Source organism: Glycine max, chromosome 18 (genome assembly GCF_000004515.6).
Source record: "Glycine max cultivar Williams 82 chromosome 18, Glycine_max_v4.0, whole genome shotgun sequence".
Lineage (NCBI taxonomy): Eukaryota > Viridiplantae > Streptophyta > Magnoliopsida > Fabales > Fabaceae > Glycine > Glycine max.
In genome coordinates, this window is record NC_038254.2 from 6941625 (window position 1) to 6963262 (window position 21638).

A 21638-nucleotide genomic window follows, 5' to 3' on the forward strand; every position below is an offset into this window, starting at 1 on the left:
AAAACATACTATCGAAACATGTAATTGAAAATACATGTAATAGAAATTAAAATTCCTAAATTTTATAATTAAAGTTTATATATAATTAATAGAAATTAAATCATTCCTAAATAATTAGGGTTCATACATAATTAGGAGAAATTAAATCATTCTTGGAGAATCATAAATTTCATAACATATGCTCTGATACCACATGTAAAATTGTAAGGGATTTCCTAGACGATCAATTATAGAAAACAACAGGATCTTGAAACCTATGATTCTCACAAACAATCAATAAACAATAGATAATGATGTGTACCTTTCTTCATAGGAAGACTTATACCTTTCTGTGTCTGTGTGTGTGTGTGTGTGTGTGTGTGTGTGTGTGTGTGTGTGTGTGTGTGTGTGTGTGTGTGTGTGTGTGTGTGTGTGTGTGTGTGTGTGTGTGTGTGTGTGTGTGTGTGTGTGTGTGTGTGTGTGTGTGTGTGTGTGTGTGTGTGTGTGTGTGTGTGTGTGATTATTAATTTTTTTTCTTGTTATACAGAAGTTTTAATATGGCAAGTTCGTCATCATCTAATCATTATACGGAAAAACATAATTAATGCCAAAAACATACTATCGAAACATGTAATTGAAAATACATGTAATAGAAATTAAAATTCCTAAATTTTATAATTAAAGTTTATATATAATTAATAGAAATTAAATCATTCCTAAATAATTAGGGTTCATACATAATTAGGAGAAATTAAATCATTCTTGGAGAATCATAAATTTCATAACATATGCTCTGATACCACATGTAAAATTGTAAGGGATTTCCTAGACGATCAATTATAGAAAACAACAGGATCTTGAAACCTATGATTCTCACAAACAATCAATAAACAATAGATTGTGTGTGTGTGTGTGTGTGTGTGTGTGTGTGTGTGTGTGTGTGTGTGTGTGTGTGTGTGTGTGTGTGTGTGGTGTGTGTGTGTGTGTGTGTGTGTGTGTGTGTGTGTGTGTGTGTGTGTGTGGTGTGTGTGTGGTGTGTGTGTGTGTGTGTGTGTGTGTGTGTGTGTGTGTGTGTGTGTGTGTGTGTGTGTGTGTGTGTGTGTGTGTGTGTGATTATTAATTTTTTTTCTTGTTATACAGAAGTTTTAATATGGCAAGTTCGTCATCATCTAATCATTATGACGTGGCATCTGGACCATTAGAGGATGATTTACTGTATGAACCCTAATTATTTAAAATGAAAAAATATTAGAAAGGTCAACATAAAAATACTTTAAACACATAAAATGACTTGAAATTAAGAAAATATTAATAATCTTTTCGGTAATATACTCTCATGTATCAGTACACCTTACCTTTTGGGTAGAGACCAAGAGATAATTATCTTTAATGTGAAACTATTATGTGAGTGACAAACTCTTCTATGAGTAACTAACTGCATACTCATATAACTGAAATTCAAGGTTACTGATTAACTTAAAACAACTTCATATTTATTAATTTATGTGTTTCATTTATTAGTATCTTACCTAAATACTAAATGAATTCACAATTATTCATGTTTGAATTATGTTAATAAGAACATTTTGTTAAAGATAAATTATCTTATTATTATAATTTATGTAATTAGTAATTTTTTTAAGTGTTCATTACTTTAAAAAAATACTAACAAGCAATAGAGGCAGTACAGTCTGCAACGTACAGGAAGATTACTATATACAGTCAAAACAGTGACATCATGAAGTTTTGCAAAGCTGTTTCATTCGTTTATTTGCAGAGGGGTTATTGAAGTTTTGGCTTGGGAGCAGTTATTAGTAGCTATTGTTATTCAATGTCATCTTTTACTGTTCCATTTATAATAATGGTCCTGCACATTGCACAAGCATGTGCGTCTGATTACGTTACATGACTTGAAGTTAACTTGAATTTACATGACTTTTCTATTTTAACTTTCACTATTTTTTTTTTCTTTTTTGCTTTCAAATAAAAATACTCTTCTATACTTCTATAGATATGCACATACAATTTAATCTTGTTTAAATGGTGAAAATTGCATATATGTTCAACTAATGTAAACATCAATGAAAAATTAAATAGCTAATATAAGTTTTGTGATGTCACTAAATAAACTTATCATCCAATGGTTATATATATGAGAGTTACCAATACTTGGAAACTGGAAAGTCTCTCTCAGACAGCACATGAACATGTGATATTGAACGTGGGGCCATGTGAGTACTGTTATGAAAGGCTGGCTTGGATGTGTCTGTTTGCAGAGAGAGAGAGAGAGTCAAGGAATATTGTTCTCCATCAATAAATTCTAAACACATGTATCTAAAAAAGCCAATCATTGTTTTAGCTTCCACAAGCTTTGAGCTCGCTCTCTTACTATATAGTTAAGCCTTCACTGTTAGCAGTTGGCAATATCACCAACAAGTAAGTTTAAACACTAGCACCTAATTAAGCTACGAAAAATGTCATTAATTTCTTGTTATTCATTCAATTACCATTAAAACAGAATGTTAAAAGTCTAGCTGCACTGAATAATTGCCCAATGTTCAAGAATTAGACCATATATATATGGTTGGCCAGGTAACAAAACTTTTGCGGAAATGAATTCTCTGCATTCACGCATTCATGAATTTGAACCTTTGAATAAATATTGATATTTTGAATTAAACTTATCAAAATAAATTATGAGTAGCTTGATTTATATTTAATGGTTGCGATCAGCTGAATGTGTGAATGCGGAAATTTTCTGACTGCACGAACTCTGGGTCACACATTGAAGAGCTTTAGGAGTCTCTAGCGAGTGTATTCTCTAGCATAAATACTTGCAACTAAAGTTCTTAAGTAAATGCTTAAGAAATTATAATTATTTATATATTCAATATATATATATATATATAGATTCTTGAAACCTGCATCGTCTATATGACATTATATTAAAAGGAAAACAATTATCACACTAGATTACTAGAATATCATTAATTAATAATCTTCAGGCCACCTCTGATTGGCATTGCATTAGACTATGTACAATTGGAGTGAAGCATAGCTTCTCCATTAGATGCAAACTTCATACATTCTTAATTGATTGAGTTATCCGAGAAATTGTAGGAACATGTAGAAGATCCATGTGAGACCACATTCTTAGGAGGTGGTGGTGAACTATGTGCTGTTAAACCTCCCTTCAATACATTAGGGTCTGCCCTTGAGGTCTCAAGGGGTCTAATTTCCTTTAGCATTGCAACAACATCCTTCATTGTTGGCCTCTCATCAGCTTTATTGCTTACACATAGAAATGACACTGCTAGAGTTTGTAGCATTTCATGCATGGTGGGATCAGCCCTCCCTCTAAGCTTTGTGTCAAGAATGTCAGAAGGGTCTCCTTTGCTAGACAAGTGGTTCCTAACCCACTGAACCAAGTGTGCACCCCTTGGTAGAGTTGGGTCTAATGGGTGCCTTCCTGTGAGAACCTCAAGTAGAACCATGCCAAAACTGTACACATCACTCTTTTCAGTTATAGGCTGCAGTGATGCATGCTCTGTGCATAAACCAAAAGAAACAGTACTATTCAAATTAGTACAGAAAAGGATAAAATGTGTCTTAAGTTTTAGTGAAAATTGGTTTTAGTTCTTAGAATTTAAAAATAGTGGTTTAGGTCCTTAATTTTTTGAAATGTGATAGATTTGATCCCTCGTCACATTAAAACAAAATACATGGTCTGAGACAAAATCCACCACATTTCAAAAATACGAGAACCAATCACTGTTTCTAAAAACATAGGGACTAAAATCAATTTTTTACCAAGTGTAGATTCTTGAGTAACCTAAAACATATTTTACCCTACAGAAAATCACTCAATTAATTTTAGTAGAAAAAATAAAATAAAATAAAATACCAGGAGCCATGTATCCATATGAACCAGCAAGGTAGTGTCTTTGAAGTGGCTTGGAATCAGTATTGTCACCATTTTCAGTTGCAGTTCTTGCCAGGCCAAAGTCAGCAAGGTAAGGTTGATATCCAGGACCTAGTAACACATTCATGGCTTTGACATCTCCATGAATAATAGCAGGCAAACAATCATGGTGCAAATATGCGAGTGCATGAGCCACACCTAATATAACATCATATCTTGTCTCCCATTCAGCTTTTCCCTTTCCTGAACCATAGAGCAATGAGCTCAGACTTCCATTAGGGAGATAGTCATAAAAGAGCAGCTTCAGGTTCTTGTTTGATCCCCATCCAAGAAGCCTGATGATGTTCTTGTGCCTAATTGACCCCAATGTTTGAATCTCAGAATTGAATGCTCCAGACTCTTCTGATGACCACATCTTCTTAACAGCCAGTGTTTCACCATTTGGAATTGTGACTTTGTACACAACTCCTGAGCTTCCAGTGCCAATCACATTGGCTGATGTCAAATTCATAACAATGTCATCAATGGAGAAATCAAGCTTCTGATACAAAGTCATCTCCCAAGTTTCATTTTCCATGAGCACCTTGCTGGCCATGTGAGTTCTGACTAAGACATAGATTGTGAGAAGAACAAGTACTGCACTGGTGCTTAAGAGAATGGACATAATGAACTTCATAGCTGATCTAGCATGACCTTTGTCACCAGGAGTTACAACACCTCCAGCAATGTAGAGACCTTGATTTTCAGCAAGATTACTAAGAGGAAGATTGTGAAAAAATAGGGTGTTGGGCAACTCACCAGAGAGGCCATTGAAGGAAACATTTAAGGAAACAAGATTCTCAAGGTCAGAAAGAGCATCTAAATTCCCTGAGAGCTTGTTATGTGAGAGATCAAGAACTCCTAGTTTGGTAAGACTAGAGAGCTGGGGAGGAATTTTACCAGAGAACTGGTTGCAGCTAAGGTTGAGAGAGATTGCCAGTGAAGGAATTAGACCAACTTCATTGGGAATTTCTCCATTGAAACTATTACTTCCCAGGTCCAGAAGTTGTAGCTTAGAGCAAGACAAGATCTCTGATGGGATTCTTCCACTCAGCTGATTGTTTCCAAGGTTGAGTTTGGTTAACTCAACCAGTGAACCAATGGTGTGACTCAATGCACCAGTTAGTCTGTTGTCTGACAAGTCAATCAACTGAAGGCTTTTGGGAAGAGAATCTGAAACAGAACCACTGAGACTGTTGGAATGAAGGTCTAGAAACTCAAGATTCTGGCATCCTGATAGTGTTGGAGGAATCTCCCCATAAAGATGATTGCTGCTTAAGTCCATAAAGTTCAAACTCTTCAAGTTGCCAATCTCTGGTGGTATGTGACCTGCTAATCTATTGTGATTCAACCTCAGCCTGTAGAGGCTTGTGCAATTTCCTATATCAGGTGGTATAAAGCCTGACAAATCATTGGAAAGAAGCAGCAGTTTGGTGAGGTTCCTCAACCCAAATAGTTGTTTGGGTATTGGACCAATCAAGTTGTTGTAAGAGAGATCAATTGCCTCAAGTTCTTGGCACTCAGAAAGACTATCTGGAATGTTTCCTGTTAACTTATTCTTCCATGCAAAGAAAAGAGTTAAGTCTTTCATGTTGCCAATAAGATCAGGAATCTCACCAGAGAGAGCATTGTTGTCAAGTTCCAGTTGATTCAAAGAAGTGCAATTTGAAATCTCAGGAGGGATTATACCTGAGAGCTGATTGACACTTAGTTGAAGCTCTTGGAGATTTGAAAGGTTGCCAAAGCTCCTTGGTATGCTACCTGTGAGAAGGTTTTCTGATAAGTCTATGACTTTGATCTCTGTGCAGCTTCCAAGCTCTTCTGGGATTGTTCCAACTATATTGTTTTGCCACAGAAGCAGGCTCTTAAGCTTGCTGAGTTCTCCAATTTGGCTTGGTATTGAGCCTGAGATAGAGTTCTGATGCAAGTACAGGTTCTGCAACTCACTGCAATTGCCAATTTCTTCTGGAATGGGGCCTGACAATAGAGTTGTGTATATGGCTATGGTCTTGATATTTTTCAGCATTTTGATTGAATAAGGAAGGCTTCCTGAAATGCTGGTTTCTGCAAGGCCTAGCATGACCAAGTTGGTGCAGCTTCCAATCTCCCATGGGATCTCACCCTTGAGATTCTTGTTTCCACCTGCTCTGAAGACTTGGAGCTTTCTTAAGGAGCCAATGCTCTTTGGAATTTCACCACTGAGGTGGTTGTCATAGAGTGTCAAGTTCACAAGGCTTGTTAGATTGCCAATGTTGGAAGGAATGTTGCCTTGGAGGAAGTTTGTATGGAGAGACAAACTCTGCAGTTTCCTTAGGCTGCAAATTTCTTCTGGGATTTCACCAAAGAGAGAATTGCCACTGAGATCAACAAAGATGAGCTCTACATAGTCTCCAATCTCTTTTGGTATACTTCCTGTGAGGTTGGTTGATGAGAGGACAAGAATCTTCAAGGACCTTAGAGGTTGAAAATTTGAAGGCAATGAGCCTTGCAAGTTCACTGACTTCAGGCTTATCTCTATCACTTCTCCTTGTGAGTTGCAATACACCCCAAACCAGTTGCATGGGCTTGAGGCTGAAGGGTTCCATGATGCTAACACATCTGAAGTGATGTTTAAACTGTTTTTCCATGCTATAAGAGCTTGGCCTTGCTCATCAAGGGAGTAACAACATGGGAAAAAGAGAAGGGAGTTTAATGAGAGAAGCAAGGTGAAGGAGAAGATTTTGGGAGAAAGTGACAGATTCCTTAAGCTTCCAGGCATTGCTGAGAGAAGAGAACGGTTGATCTGTTTTGGGATTGTAGAGGGGGAAAACCCATGTTTTGTTTATAGAGGGAGAAGAGAAGAAGATCTGGGTCCAAGAGCTAGCTTCTTTATTCTTTTATTATTGTAATGGAAGTTGTTGTTTAATAATGAAAAAGATGGCCATACTCATACGCATACCCATGTTGTTTAGTTTTTTCATTCAGGTAAATTTTACTACTTTATATTGGTTCTTCATATTTAACCTCTCAAGTAAGTGGTTGAAATTGAAATTGAAATCTTATGAATTCTGCAATCTGAATGGTCCCAACTTGTTACTCTTTGTTAGCTAGAATAGTGCTTCAAAAATAGTATTAGTAAACTGTCAGAGATGTTAAATGGTGGAGCTGAAAATCATGTAAAAAGATTTTTCTAAGTTTTTGCTCCCCACGTGGACACTAGCATTATTATCCTGCTTTCTTTTCTAAATTATTTGGTCATTATTTTTTCATCCTCTTATATTTAGTTGCCACGGTTGGCAGGAAACAAGGTAAATCTAGGTAGCACTAGACTAGGAAAATATGTAGATAGGAAAATGGCTTTTGAACTAATGGGACATTAAGGTTATTACCTCAATGGTAGTGATAGGCTGATCATCCAACACAACAGACAATATGATATTTCGTTATTTTTGAATGTTTTATAGCTCTTGATTTGTTTAGTGAAGAATATAACTTCTCCCTTTACTTGTCTAGGTTCACTTTTTGTGGTCCACCTATTTTATGTGTGGTTCAAGTTGACGAGGCATTCATGTTGTTATTAGTTGTAATCTTGTGTGTTTCCCAAGTGTAACTAAAGAATGCTATGAGTTTTTTCCACTATCAAAATGTGAAACTTAGTATCCATGTTTTTCAGCAGATAAGAAATGTATCCTTCTAAGGAGATAATCATGTTCGAGCCAAGTAGAATAAATGTGAGTGGTAAAACTCTAAATATTTAATGTAACTCTCAGAACTCGAACTTGAAACCAATTTTACTAAAACAACCTCATATTAATTTATCCATGCACCAGTAACATGGCATCCATGTTTACTCTCAAATAGATTTACCCAATTTTTTTAGTACTTTTGTGATAATAGACATTTTTTTTAGTTCATTATAAAGGGACTAACTGGGATTTGTTTATACATAGATGGAAGAAGTGCCTGAGGAATCTGATGGAGAAGTGAAGTGCACATGGAGGAGAGGAATACGCTTAATTAAAAAGAGATTTAATAATGTGCAAGATCTGGTCACATTGTCTGGTGGTCTTTACTTTAAAGAATGAATTGAAAACAATGAAAGGTATGCTGGCCTTGAATGGAAGGGACACCAATGCAGCCTCTTCAATATTCAATTGATAAATTCACTAATCAATACTAGATGACTTGCAGCAAATCAAAGATCAACTATCTCTTTAAATACTCTGTAGTTTGTCAGCCTCTTTGTAGCTTAGTGAGCTTAATGAATTCACGGGCTAAAACTAGGAAAATAATGAAATTAGAAAAGTTTTACGTTCTTGTTTTATAGTGAGCTTGCATAGTTTTATTCATAAAGCTAAGATAAGGTGTAATTGTTGTTGATTTTCTTTTATGATATATGTTGTGTTTGGATGAGCTTGTCAATAAGTTAATTTTAAAGAAGTTTTTTTGTTGAATTTGTCTAAGAAATTATTTTAACTTGTCCATAAGCTAATTTTAATTTATGAGTAATTTTTTTCCACCTTATTTCTTTCTCTTACAAGCACTTATTAAAATGGCTTGTGAAGGCGATTTTTTCACTAGGGAATATGTGTGGTGTACGCTTCCTTTTGATTCATAGCCAATTGATCACGCTTTTCAGATCAACAAAAGATGCCTTCCAAAGTAAAAGGTGAGCTTGCCATCTATGGTTAGATTTCAAAAACACTAGGAAGAGTGCAAAAGCTATTTCCCCCTTTCAGAGTGAAGCATGTAGATTACCCCTCTGAATATTTGTAAAAATTGAAGAATTTCTGAACCAAAAGAAAAAAAAGGAAGATAAAGTCGGGTTTAGGTGCTCTCTAACATGATAAAAAATAAGTTATGAAAAGATAGTAATTCAATGAAGTCAATACAACATAACATGTGCATAGCTAATATGGTTTACTTCAAACCTTTCAATTATATGTATTGAGTGGAGGAGGATCCGCTTACTCATAAGATACTTTAGTTAATTTTTTATTTTTTCATTAGTTAAAAAACCTATTTGACTGTTCGGTAAATAATTTTTTTTAATAGTTTTTAGAAATTTTTTAAAATGTTACTTAAGTAGTGTTTTTTAAAATATTAATTTTTAGTTTTTATATTTTCTTTCAGCTCTATTTTCAATATATTTATCTAATTTCATAGTTACTTTTTTTAAATAAATTATGATTTTATTATTTTTTAATTACTTTATTAATTAGTTTTATTGAACACTTGTAATTTAAGTTGTTCGATAAGGTTATTTCAATTAGTTTCTAACTTTTTTTCACTACTAAAAAAACTTCTTTGATTATTTGGTAAATAAGTTTTTTTTAGTAGCTTTTAGTATTTTTTGAAACGTTACTTGAAATATTTTTTAAGATGTTAGCTTTTAACTTTTTATAATTTCTTCCATTTTTATTCTCAATATATTTATTCAATTTTCTAGTTACTTTTTTTAAATAAATCATAATTTTATTATTTTTATATCATTTTACATTTTTCAACTATTTAAACAATTAATTTTATCATACTTTTTCATTTTTCAGCTACTAATTTCTAACTTTCAGCTATTAGGTAACTTTTTTTTTTTAGCTAATTTTACCAAACATAATCTTAATAAGCTAATTTTTTAGTTACAGTTAACTTTTCAAATTTTCAGTTTTGTGTAACATAATCTAAATAATTACATTTGCTCTTCTTTGATAACTTTTTATAAAATGCATAATTTAGAAATCTAGATGTTGGGTCGCATGGTATCTTGATAATAATGTATGCAAAATTTTAGATAAATGAAATATACATATTATGTAATTTTATAGTCTAAATTTACTTATACTTTAAAAAAAATATTATGCTTTAAAATAAAATTGACTGATGAAATATTAAATAAGTTTCAAATTATATGCTTTATCTATTTAATGTGAACTTTCAAACCTACAGTTGAATTAATTAAATCCAATGTATATAAAAAGTTTCTAAGTAGAGTAAATAAGCATGACTATCACCAAGTCTGTAAATCAATGGATATGGAGTTATCTTTTATTTAATTTTTTTTCTCTTACTTTTTTTTTATATTTTTTCTCTTTACTTTCAACAAAGGTAAAGAAGAAGAAACAATTATATTTTATCTTTTTTAATTTCTTTTTTTATCAAACCACTCACACGATCATCTTATTTTCTACTCATTTTCTTCCATTTCTCTTTATTTTCTTTCACTTTATTCTCTAAACTAAATACTATCATAAAGAAACTGCTTCACTTGCCTGACACAGCCCTAAATGCAGACAGAGAGAGAGAGAATTGCAAAAAATGATACAAACATCAATTATCATTTCTTCTTTAGGAGGTAGTGTATGCCTGAAAATTAATGTAAAAATCAGATATGGTTTAGTACGAAAAGAATCTATTTATTGTAGTATCATTTTCAGGTCATACAACGAAGACGGAATAATATTAAGAAAGGTTTAAAATGTGATAATATTTCACACCTATAATAGGTTTAGGGTAGCTAATACTTTTTTTAGTCAATCATTTAGTTACTCCAAGAAGTTTCAATAATCTATTGGGTAGCCATGATTATCCCCAACCATAATGTAGTTTTGTCTCTGGCGATTGTAATTATTTGGAGAACAATTTTTTTTAGAAAATGGAGTGTCTTTCAGTCTTAATATTCTTTCTCTAAATAATTATTACTTTTGATCTGAATTTAGTGTCGCGGATTTGAGTTTTGATAACGCCGTTTTCGTGAAAATAAAATAATTTTCATATTCCCTTCTCTCATGGCGTTGTTGTCTTAAATATTAATTTTCCAAATTTAGATGAATTTTATATCATTCTTTGAGAAGAAAACAAAATAAATAATGATATACGTACACGATATTGCGCACATATAAAAATCAGTTTAATAGACATGTATGATATATTAATAAAAAAATATTATTAATTAATTGGAAATCAATTTTAATATATTTTTTATTGTAATTATTATAAAAAATTCACAACATATATTATACATGACTGTCTGTAATAAAAAACTTGTTATAGTAACCATATTTATACGTTTTTAGATTTATTTTTGGACTTGTACGTGTTCGTATGGTATCAAATCAAATTTTGATAAATGCATAGGATTGGCGATGTAAAATTTTCTTGGGGTGTAATCACATTATGAACAAGTTTATAATTCAGTGAATTGAAAAACATGTGTAGTCTCCGACATTAAAAAAAAACAAAATTTGACAATACAAATTTACGGATTGACATGCAATTCAATGTTCTAAATATTTATTGAATAATATCAGAGTTTAATGTACGGTTAGTATAAAAAAAATTACATTGTTAATATAATTTTTAAAATAATTTATTATAAAAGTAAAATTTTTTTACTATACACATTAATTTTAATTAAATAAAAATGTAAAAATCCTTTATATTATCAGGAAAAAACAACCACTACAATCGGCTTAATGTATGTGGAAAGAAAATGAATACATATTTATCTTTTTATATATAAATTTTAGGTAAGTTAGATTTAAGTGACTTATCATGTTTAAAATAGGTCATACAATAAATATTTATAAAAATAATTACATATTAATTATCAACAAAATTTTCACATAAACAGTATAAAAATAAAAATAAAAATCTTTATTAAATATGTATTATTCTTTATCGATTAGACCAATGTTTTTGTTTACAATACAAATGTTATTTAGTGATCATAATATATTATGCCTAAACATGTATACTCATACATATATGTAGCAACCGTTCCCATGGCACACAGCATATATAGGGTGGTAATGCCATAAATGAATCTTGAAGATGCTTCCCTTTGATTTATTTGAAGATTCTGACATCAAACTTGGTAGCTTTCCCACTGTATATTTAATTTGTGTTATGAATCTTTCACGATCTCAGAATCTTCGCCCGGTGGCTTCAGTTTGGATACAGATGGCAAAAGGTTCAGTAATATCACTATGCCATGTTGAATCATCAAATTTGTAAACTTAGGATAACTTTGATGATGATTCGTTGAATTTAATGAAATTCACTCAAACGGTTCCGAAACAGCAACAATTACACCAGACGCTTTGATTCATCATATATATGCCTTCGTCGGTACTGTACAAAATACATATATATATATATATATTGGAAAATATATTTTTAATTTTTTTAAATAATTTAATTTTTATGTATCATTAGTGTAAAAAATAACAATATCCAGTAATTAGAAACCATTATTGGTATGATAGTTACAATATGAGTCATATGGTAAAAGTTAAGGTAATTATTATATAAAAGTTAATAATAAATTTATCATACATCACATTTTTTATTTAATGACCGTATGTATAAAAATTCTTTTATAGTGTTAGTGTATATATTATTTACTCTTAAATATGATTAAATTTGGTTTTAGTTTTTAATTTTTTTTAACTATTTCAATTTTATAATTTTATTTTTGTAAATGATTTTCAAAGGTGTGAAAAGTGTGCTTTATATGTTTAAGGAAAGAAAAAAGAGAGTCAATCAAATTAGGGTTTCTAACAAGTAAAAAAAAATACAATTCGACTTACTGGAGATTGGTGAGTTAAGTGAGTTAATTCATCAAAAGGAAACTTTTGGGGGGAAATAAGAAAAGGAAAAAAAAATAAGAGACCCACTATTAACAAATTCAAATATTATGTAAATTATGTACCAACATAAACTTTAATGGTCTCATTTTTTAAATGGAAAAAACATTTTAAAAGCCTCAACTTGGATAGAGAACATTTCAGTAACGGGTAGAGAAGCCATTTAAAGCCTCAATTTGGATACTAAACATTTTAAAAGTATTAATTTTAGCAATAGTTTGGGTGGAAAAGCAAAATTTCAAAAATTAGTGTAGTTAATACTTACAAATATTAATTATTTGGCTAATTTTTAATAAAATTCTGATAACAAAGTAAAATAATTTAAACTGGTATGAGTGCCATGCATGGGCCAACTTATTTTATGCCCTCAAAATGTTGTTTTTATTATTATTATTACCAAATAGATAAAATTTGCCCCGAGTAAATATGTATTTAGCTTTCTCACTTAAAAAATTTCTGATGCCACTTACTACTGTTTTGTTTAAATTTTTCTATAAGAACAACATAGACTGATCTGACCATATTTGCGAATGGAAACAAGAAAAAGTTTTAGGAAATATTTCATTATACATAAAGGAGAAGATGAATGGACCAAAAATAGGCCACACAAAGACACCAGTAACATTAAACACACACACAAAAGACAATTAAAAAATATAAAAAAGAAAGAAAGAGACAAAGGCACAAGTTATTTATGGATGGGAAATATTGTATAGTTTGAAATGGTCCCTGCTCCATCCCCACCATTTTATTGTAAAGTTTAAAAATCTTTGTAAAAGAAGTAACTCACTAAAGCCTCCCCTTGGGGCATGTTATTAACACATCAAAGTATATATATTCAATTCCTGCACACAAAGGGCATGATGTCATTCTTCACCTGGTGGCAATGAAAAACAGCAAGACCCTTTTGCATCATAACTTGGTAATTCCGAGGCAAAATTAAACCATATATTACTAAAGATAAAGTAAGGAAATTTTGAGAGGAACAAGAAGAAATTGAACGTGTGGAGGTGATTCCCATCCACTATAATTTCTTCATCTCTAACCAAACATCTTGAATAAACAGAATTATTAGCTCCACTTAACTTAAACTAGAATTAATCAAAAAATTCAAAACACTTGGGCACTTAGCACTCCCATGTATCTTCAAAGACAAAATCATGTTAACTCCTTTCGGTTTTTGATCACACGTTTTGCAAGTCCTTTTTCTTTTCTACTTACCTCTTAAATTCAAGAGCAATATATTTTTAAAAGAAATATGTCAATTTAATTTCCTTTTCTTCTTTTACTTTAACTTTTGTTTCCCTTATGCTTTCCTTACTCACGAGTATTTGCATTTCCATGATTAATTAGAAATATAATCACATTATTACTAAGGGTTATGACAACATGTAGAAACTAATTCTGATTGGTATGATTGGATCTAAGTCACATTCCTTATTTTGTTTCCCCTTGTGCTTTTCTTACTCACAAGTCACAAGTATTTGAATTTTTATGATTTAGAAATAAACTATGAATTAATCACATTGTTAAGGTTTAGGACAAACATGTATGGATTGGAAATTAATTCTGATTAATTTATATGATTGGATCGAAATCACATTCATGCTGTTGGACAGTATATATTGCCACTCCAACGCAGCAACTTTGAATATTAAAACATGAAAAACAAGCATGAGCAGATCACTGTCAAAGGTAAAAACATAGCGGTGCTGGGCACATGAAACAAAACGTTGTTGGGTTTTCTTATGGCACCAAATAAATACTAATAAAAAACACAGGTAAAAGTATTGCCCGAATATGGTGCTGACCCGGTCCAAATGGTATTTGATTAGGATTTTTTGAACTGGTCATGTGATTAACTAACTTCTAATGACACCATTCATATATTGTATGGTCTACATATATAAGTGAGAAGAGTTGATCTTAATTATAATTAATTATAAGGATAAAATATATTTTTAATCTTTGTATTTTTGGTCAAATTTAATTTTAGTTTCTTAATTATTGGGTTATAGGACCAAAACCAAGTTTAACCGAATATATAAGGAACAAAAACATAATTTATTCTAAGGAGGAGGGTTAATAATATATTTTTTAACACATCCTTTATATATAAAACACTTTATAATTAGTTAAAATGTATTGAAAATTAAAATAAGTAAAACTTAAAAATTGTGATTTAAAAAAAATAGTCAATAATAAAGAGTATGTTAAAGAATATTTTTTTAAAAGAATGTTAAAGAATAGATTGTTAATATTTATCTTATATAATTATATGCTAATGGTTAAGATTAATTAGTTTTAGTATTGACCAACTATTTGAATTATATGTTTGAAATTTACTCTTCTCACTTTGTATATTTCTCATTTGATTCCTTTTTTTCTCACTATTATCTCTAACATGATACAATCTGTGTTACATGAAATTTATTAACGTACATCCATGTTTATTTTTTAAGATTATTTTAACAAGCTACATCTTGAATGTATTTAAGGAAATTAAAATTATAAATTTTTAAAATACTTCTATAGAAAATATATCAAATTTGAAATTTTCTTATCGTGAGAAATTAAAACTATAAATTTTGTCATATACATAGATGGTCAAGACCGATGGTTAATTATTAGTCAAAACGATTACTTAAAATAGTTATATCTATTTTTTAATCTTAATTATTTAAATATCATCTAATAATTTATATTTATAGCTTTTTTTCATGATAATTAAGAAGAGTTCTCAGAAACATTGTTGACTTTAAACATTGACTATATACATTGGTGCTTCTTCCAATTATTTTCACTCCACAAAATATAATTGTATAGTCAGGCCTCTAGCAGTACCTATGCAGCAGTTCTGCATATGAAAGAGAGTTGGAACTTGGATGAAAGGTGGATATTTAGATCCACTAGGATGAACTCATGTTCACAAATGACCAATATGTGATAGAAAAATTGAAAGGATATATACCAAAAAAAAATGAAGATAAAGATGAAAGGAAATTTCAGATTTGTCCGACATGATGTATATAGATTGATGCTAAGTAGGTGTAGCCAAACACCAAGGCACGACATTAATCTTGCACATGAACTCACTACCATTGGATAACAATAATGAGTCTCAAATTTATGTTCCTTGTGTTGTGTCGGTAAGCCTTTATGGATTAGGTACCAGTACTAATTTTGGGCGTGTGGATGATGGACCACTCTATACAAAAACTTTTCATTCACAAATAACATTATTATGCAATTTGACAATGTAGTACTAGCTAGTTCTTTGTTTCTTCTAAAAAGAATATATTAACAAATTATGACTTTAATTTTGTTTAAATATTCTTATTCTTAAAATGTAGCATGACTAACATGTTTCTTCTAAAAAAATGTTAAGGATATCTTAATAATTATGGGACCTAAGATATCCCTTATTGTTGTTTTCGGAGTACCTTTTGTTCTTAAACTATTTTCGAAGTACTTTAAATAAGTGAGAATTTGAATTTATTCGCATTATCATTCTAAAAAATAGGTAAAAATTATATGAACAAACCCCCTCACGTAAAAGAAGCTGTCCATATGAAATTGAGTAATTGTACTCATTACTTCTTGAATTTCGTCAAATTAATGATATGCACAAACAATAATGCTGCTTATTTATTTCAATTGTGAGAGTACTTGACTCCACGAATTGGATTTGATTTCAAAAGATTAATTGGAGTACTTTAAAGAGTGAGACACACTTACAAGATTAAAGTACGAAATTATAATAGTTGAGGTTAATTAAATAGTATAAGACTTTTTTGAGAAATTATTTTGTCTCTATTCACAAGATTCTTGACATTATCTCCTGCGTTAGTTCAATTATGTTTTTGACAAAACACCCTTGATTCATTCAAAAGTAATCCTTAATTACTTTTGCAATTTTTGAAATCAATAACAACAAAAGTTATAAATTAATTAAGGTGAAAAAAGATGACAAAACTAATTGAATGGCTTCCCCTTACCCAAATTACATAATCAAAAGCTACAAACAGAAACCAAGATAGTGAGAGATTTTATGATTTGCATTGAGGGTGGACCCTTTTGACATGGTCTACTATTGCACCATCATATGAGAACTTTTGTCCTTGATGCATGGCACACGTGCAGTGGAATCACCAGTTGGGAAATTGGATGTACATCAAGTGGACTTTTTAGTACCAAACAGTTATCCAAATCGATGGATCCAAAACAACATTTGTCATTGACGCAATGAAATCATATCAAAATTCAATTATACGGTCCATAGCTTTCCAAAACCTTATGTGAGAGGAGGAAGGAACTGCACCAATTTATTTGCCCAATTGAGGGGCACATCCTTGTCAAATAGAACTAATCAAAATCTTCGTTCCTTTCTAATTATTTGCCCAATTGTATCTAAAAATCATAGAGATAAGACTAAATCATTGGAAATTGTACTGGACAAAAACATTGCTAGACTCATTTAAGCTTTGCCATTTATCTCTAATTGCATGGGACCTTGAGAGTTGAGATTAGAAAATTGTTTGAGAATGATTCAGAATGTTGCCGCCCTAAATCTAATAATGAACAAATGCTTATACCATGGTTTAATTTCACAAATTTTTCTCAAGTTTGGTTTTCTCCTTAACTTCATTTTCGTTTATTAAACATTTCAAAGTGCTCCACTGACTTCAGCTTTGTTTTCTCTCGATGAATGCCTTTCAACAATTTCATTATTAAAAAGATTATGCCGAATAGAAACAGCTCTTGGTCACACATAATCTTCATATTAAAATGTCAAATCGCAGTCTCATCCATTATTGTGTCCAAATATCTCCTTAAATTCGGGGTTTATGCTCCCTAGTTACTTTCCAAAGGCTATAAAATTATTAAAAAGAAAGGTAATGGATACAAATAGAGTTTATCTAAATCCTTCCTTTTCACCAGAACCGCACTTCGTTGAACTTGTCCAATCAACTCCACGAGTCAACATTGGCATACCAAGTATTTTTGCTTCTTTGCACTTTGGAAATTAAAAAAGTACATTGGTTAGGGGCTTGAGGAGGAGGATGTTGCTCTCTTTCCCTTTTATTTCCTCCATTCTAAAAGAAAAAAGTAAAAATCATTACCTTATTATAGTATCATTTATGTCAAACTCACAAAGTTAACTCCTTGAACTATTGACTGCAAATAGTTCTTCAAGCCCATTCTTTAATATTACTGCATTATGTAATCTACTACATTAATATAATGGATGATGTGATAAGAAAATCCCCTGATGCAAAAGCCATCCCTTATAACATGTATTAGCCAGGTCAAAAGTTTCATGAGAACATACTTTGGTCCTTTAAACCCGGGAAAGGTTATGTCTCTTTATAGTATTCAATTCAACCATGTCTATAAGAGGGGGGACCAAAAAGGATGGGAGGAGGGGGGGCCGGGTGGTCTCAGTTTCAAGCAAATTTCCACATGTTGTTTTGACAGGATCTGCATATGTTAGGTGCAAATCTGTGAGATTTCATTTGATGATTCCACTTTAACCACTGATGGTACCAGCCAACCAACATCCATCAGAGTCCAATAAGGACCAAGTGACAAAATCATCTTGTCTTTGATAGGAGCAAGATGGTCTACATGGTATTACAAGTTGATTAGCATTAACATCAGATAAGAGAATGTGATAGTTCCACTAGTTATATAATCTTTTACTTTCATCTCCAGCCTCTGGTTAAAAACTAGCTCTAACTGTTCTGTCAATCATTGCAAACTGCAAAGTATTCGTTTTCATTCCTCATTAACATTACTTTGTTAATATAGCAGACAAATTTATGAAACAATGTAACACTCCACATCAGTTTGCAGAGACAGAAGTTATAAGGTTGGATTTGCGATTGAAGGAAGGAGGAGGGAGAGGTTGTAGGTTCAAATCTCTCCTAATAACATTCTAACAAAAATAACAACTAACATTAGCCCGATAAAAAAAAAAATCATTTTTGCATAGACATTGAATTGAAGAACATCGCCTACTATGTTTGCTTACCTCCATCTGGCTCTGGCAATTTGATAATTAGCCATGAAATTTATAGGGTGACACACCTCTATTCCTTGTTTGTTTTCACTCATCAGGTTTTGTTTGGCATTAATATGAAATGAGGCATTGCAGATTACGGTCCAAGACCATGTTAATATCAAATTTTTTCCAGAATATGAAATCTTTTGTTTGTTTTCACTCATTGCCTACTATGTTAATATGAAATTTTTTCTAGAATATACAAAAAAAATTACCAAAATATACAATCCAATCCATTATTTACCCCAAATCCAAATTCTCAACATGATTTTTTGTTTTTTTTTAAATTTTTTTAGAAATATATATAGATAAAGGAAAATTATAAAATTGGAGAAAATTATAGTATAATTTTTTAGTTATGATGTATGTATTTTTTAGCTAAATTTATGTGTCGTTGATAGTTTTGTTTTATTATGTACGTTAATTAAAAAATGAGAAAATTAGTTAATAGTATTAAAACAAATTAAAAAACACATTGAATAAATAATTGATACATCTTTTTTATATAATAAACATAAAATTAAAAAGTGCGGTAACTGAGATGATAGACGAGAATAACGAAACATAATAAAAAATACAATTGCAACGCAAACATAACGAAACTAATGATAATCTAAAAGATGTTGTGCATGAGACATGTCTTCTTTCATTTCGGTTACTGATTTGTTAAAAATAGCTAAAATTTTTATTGGGCAGAGTCGTTTCCAATAGTTGGATTGTACTAACACCTTTAGCACGTTTTCGTCGTTTTTCAATTCTGTTATTTCATATTCGATTAAATTTTTTGAATACTTAGCATGACCTAGTTGTTGAAAGAACAATCGTCTGATCACCCGTAATTCATGAATTCCATACGGGGAAACCCCATAGGTACAACTTGCTTAATTAAATCCCTGAGTTTGTCCATGCTACATCCCGAAAGAATGTCAAATCTTATTGGATTTGTTCCAGTCAAGGAGTAACCCAAAAATCCATCTTGGCGTGGTATGTTTCACTTTCCGTTGTAATATAGAATTGCATCATGAGTAGGAGTGATAGTGGATTGAAACAGGTTGAGTATACCATCCGGTGTTCTATTGATGGTACATAATAATTCTATAGGGCCAACACATGAGTATTGCTCATTACACATTAATATTGTGTAAACATTATCATCATTTTTCAATTGTAGAGATTGAAAAAAATATTGCTGACCTGCATCTATGAATGACTGTCGCTAGTAGATTTCATCCACTAATTAATCGTTGGTTAGCTGAAAGGTTTTGTGCATTCTACTCTTAAGTGTCTCAAAAGAATAGTCATTAGGAACTCGCATTGGTGTTGGAGTGGAACTTTGAAAATAAACACCAGTTTAGTTGTGAGTGATTGATCCATTTAGAAAAATGAAGGTTAATCTCGAGTTAGCAATGGTCTAATTGCTTGTTTATTCCAAGAATGTCATAGTATTAAGATTGAATTTAGTTTGTGAAGGTATGTTGTGTGAAATTGTGCGGTTGTATTGAGGGTGTTTGGTATTATTTATAGTTGTATGATCATTTTGCCCCATTGATGTGTATTGGAATCTCATAAGGTTAGAATTGTGTTCCTGCTAAAGGCTTTCCTGGAATCCAATGTTGATTTTTCCCTGGTAACTAATGCAGCAGACATCCATTATAATTTTCAGAGTGAAAAAAGATATTCTGAGTTGTCCATTTCATGTCAGTTTTGCTAGTGAGACATTTAATTTTTTAGAGACGTGTGCAAATTGCAGAGTGTTGTCAATCTGGATTGTGATTTTTTTCCAGGTAACTGATGCAGCAGACGTCCATTATAATTTTCAGAGTTAAAAAAAGAAATTCTGAGATGTCCATTTCATGTCAGTTTTGCTGGTGAGACATTTAATTTTTTAGAGACATGTGCAAATTGCAGAGTATTGTCAATTTGAATTGTGATTTTTTCCTGATGACTGATGCAACAGACATCCATTATAATTTTTAGAGTGAAAAAAGAGATTCTGAGTTATCTATTTTATGTTAGTTTTGTTGGTGACACATTTAATTTTTTAAACAGTCTATTGTGAATTATTGTGAATTTCAACAGTCATGTTACCATGCCACCTACTGTAGTAGAAGTGGGTAAACTGAAAATTGTTAACTTAAATTTAAACGAACAATTTATTTCATTAAGTAAAGTGATCACTGAACATGAACATAAGACATTACATGAAAACCTGATAACAGAAATAACTAAGACATGAATCATCCCAAGATTACCAATCTCGTTTGAATATTGTTTCGTGGAATGGAGACATGTTACTTCCTTCGGGTCCGAAAGAGGAGTGAATATCACTATTATGGTTTTTGACCCAACAACTCTCGTATTCATCTAATAGGTCCTCAAGATTGGAGGTTGAGTCATGTTGGTTGCTTGGTGGGTTATTATTGTCGCAGATTATGGCAAATAACTCTACAAATGGTAGTGGTGGGTTGTTGTAAAAAATATTGAACATTTGTCGAACATCAACATCATCTCGCAAAATAAAAGATGTGTACATATAACGTTGTCCTGACTCAATATGGGACACTGAAAATGGAGATGTTGGATATGTTATTGTGGTTCAATGTTTAGTTTTTGGTGAACAAGCTCAGACAATTGTGTAAAGGTTATGACCTCATTGACCATGAAATTTTTTGTGTTGTTACTAACGAAGGTGATGCCCTCATTAGTGTTGTAGATTTGGTTGTTGTAGTAAACACAAACATATGCAGTCGGGTGACACATTGTGGTAGGGGTTGAGATGAATATTTGAAAATTTTACGAATGTCTTTAGCTATAGTGGTATTTATAGAATTTGCTTATAGTTGGGTGAGTCACTAGTTAACTATGTGTTTAGATGAACTGGTAAATGAGCACTTAAGCATTGTTGCAAGGGTCCAGATCATACTTTTTTTTTATTTTGTCCTCCTATTTTGAGGTGGTTATCCATGGAACTGGTGCACGATATATCTTTTTTTTTATTCTTTGCCGTTCAAAC

General features: G+C 31.5%; 1 protein-coding gene and 1 long non-coding RNA gene across 3 annotated transcripts; one reads left to right on the forward strand and one right to left on the reverse strand.

Moving 5' to 3' along the window:
• Positions 1 to 2924: 2924 nt before the first annotated feature.
• LOC100802880 (leucine-rich repeat receptor-like serine/threonine-protein kinase RGI4) lies at positions 2925 to 6929 on the reverse strand. Of its 2 annotated transcripts, none has more exons than XM_003551346.5 (2): positions 3884 to 6929; positions 2925 to 3480 (listed from the first exon to the last, which is right to left on the reverse strand). In XM_003551346.5, the coding sequence occupies exons 1-2, from the start codon at positions 6696 to 6698 to the stop codon at positions 3434 to 3436; spliced, it is 2862 nt and encodes a 953-aa protein (XP_003551394.1). In that variant the 5' UTR covers positions 6699 to 6929; the 3' UTR covers positions 2925 to 3433. The 2 variants fall into 2 exon arrangements, with proteins under 2 accessions (XP_003551394.1, XP_003551393.1); XM_003551345.5 differs by having other exon boundaries at positions 2925 to 3526.
• Positions 6793 to 8341, forward strand: LOC121174029 (uncharacterized). Its single transcript, XR_005889716.1, has 2 exons — positions 6793 to 6904; positions 7870 to 8341. It is a non-coding gene; the product is annotated as an uncharacterized lncRNA (long non-coding RNA).
• Positions 8342 to 21638: the final 13297 nt, after the last annotated feature.

Coding starts and splice junctions, on each gene's coding strand:
- LOC100802880 (XM_003551345.5), bottom strand. CDS start 6,698: ATGCCTGGAAGCTTAAGGAATCTGTCACTTTCTCCCAAAATCTTCTCC. Junction 3,527..3,883: donor ATATGGATACATGGCTCCTG/GTATTTTATTTT, acceptor GTTTATGCACAG/AGCATGCATCACTGCAGCCT.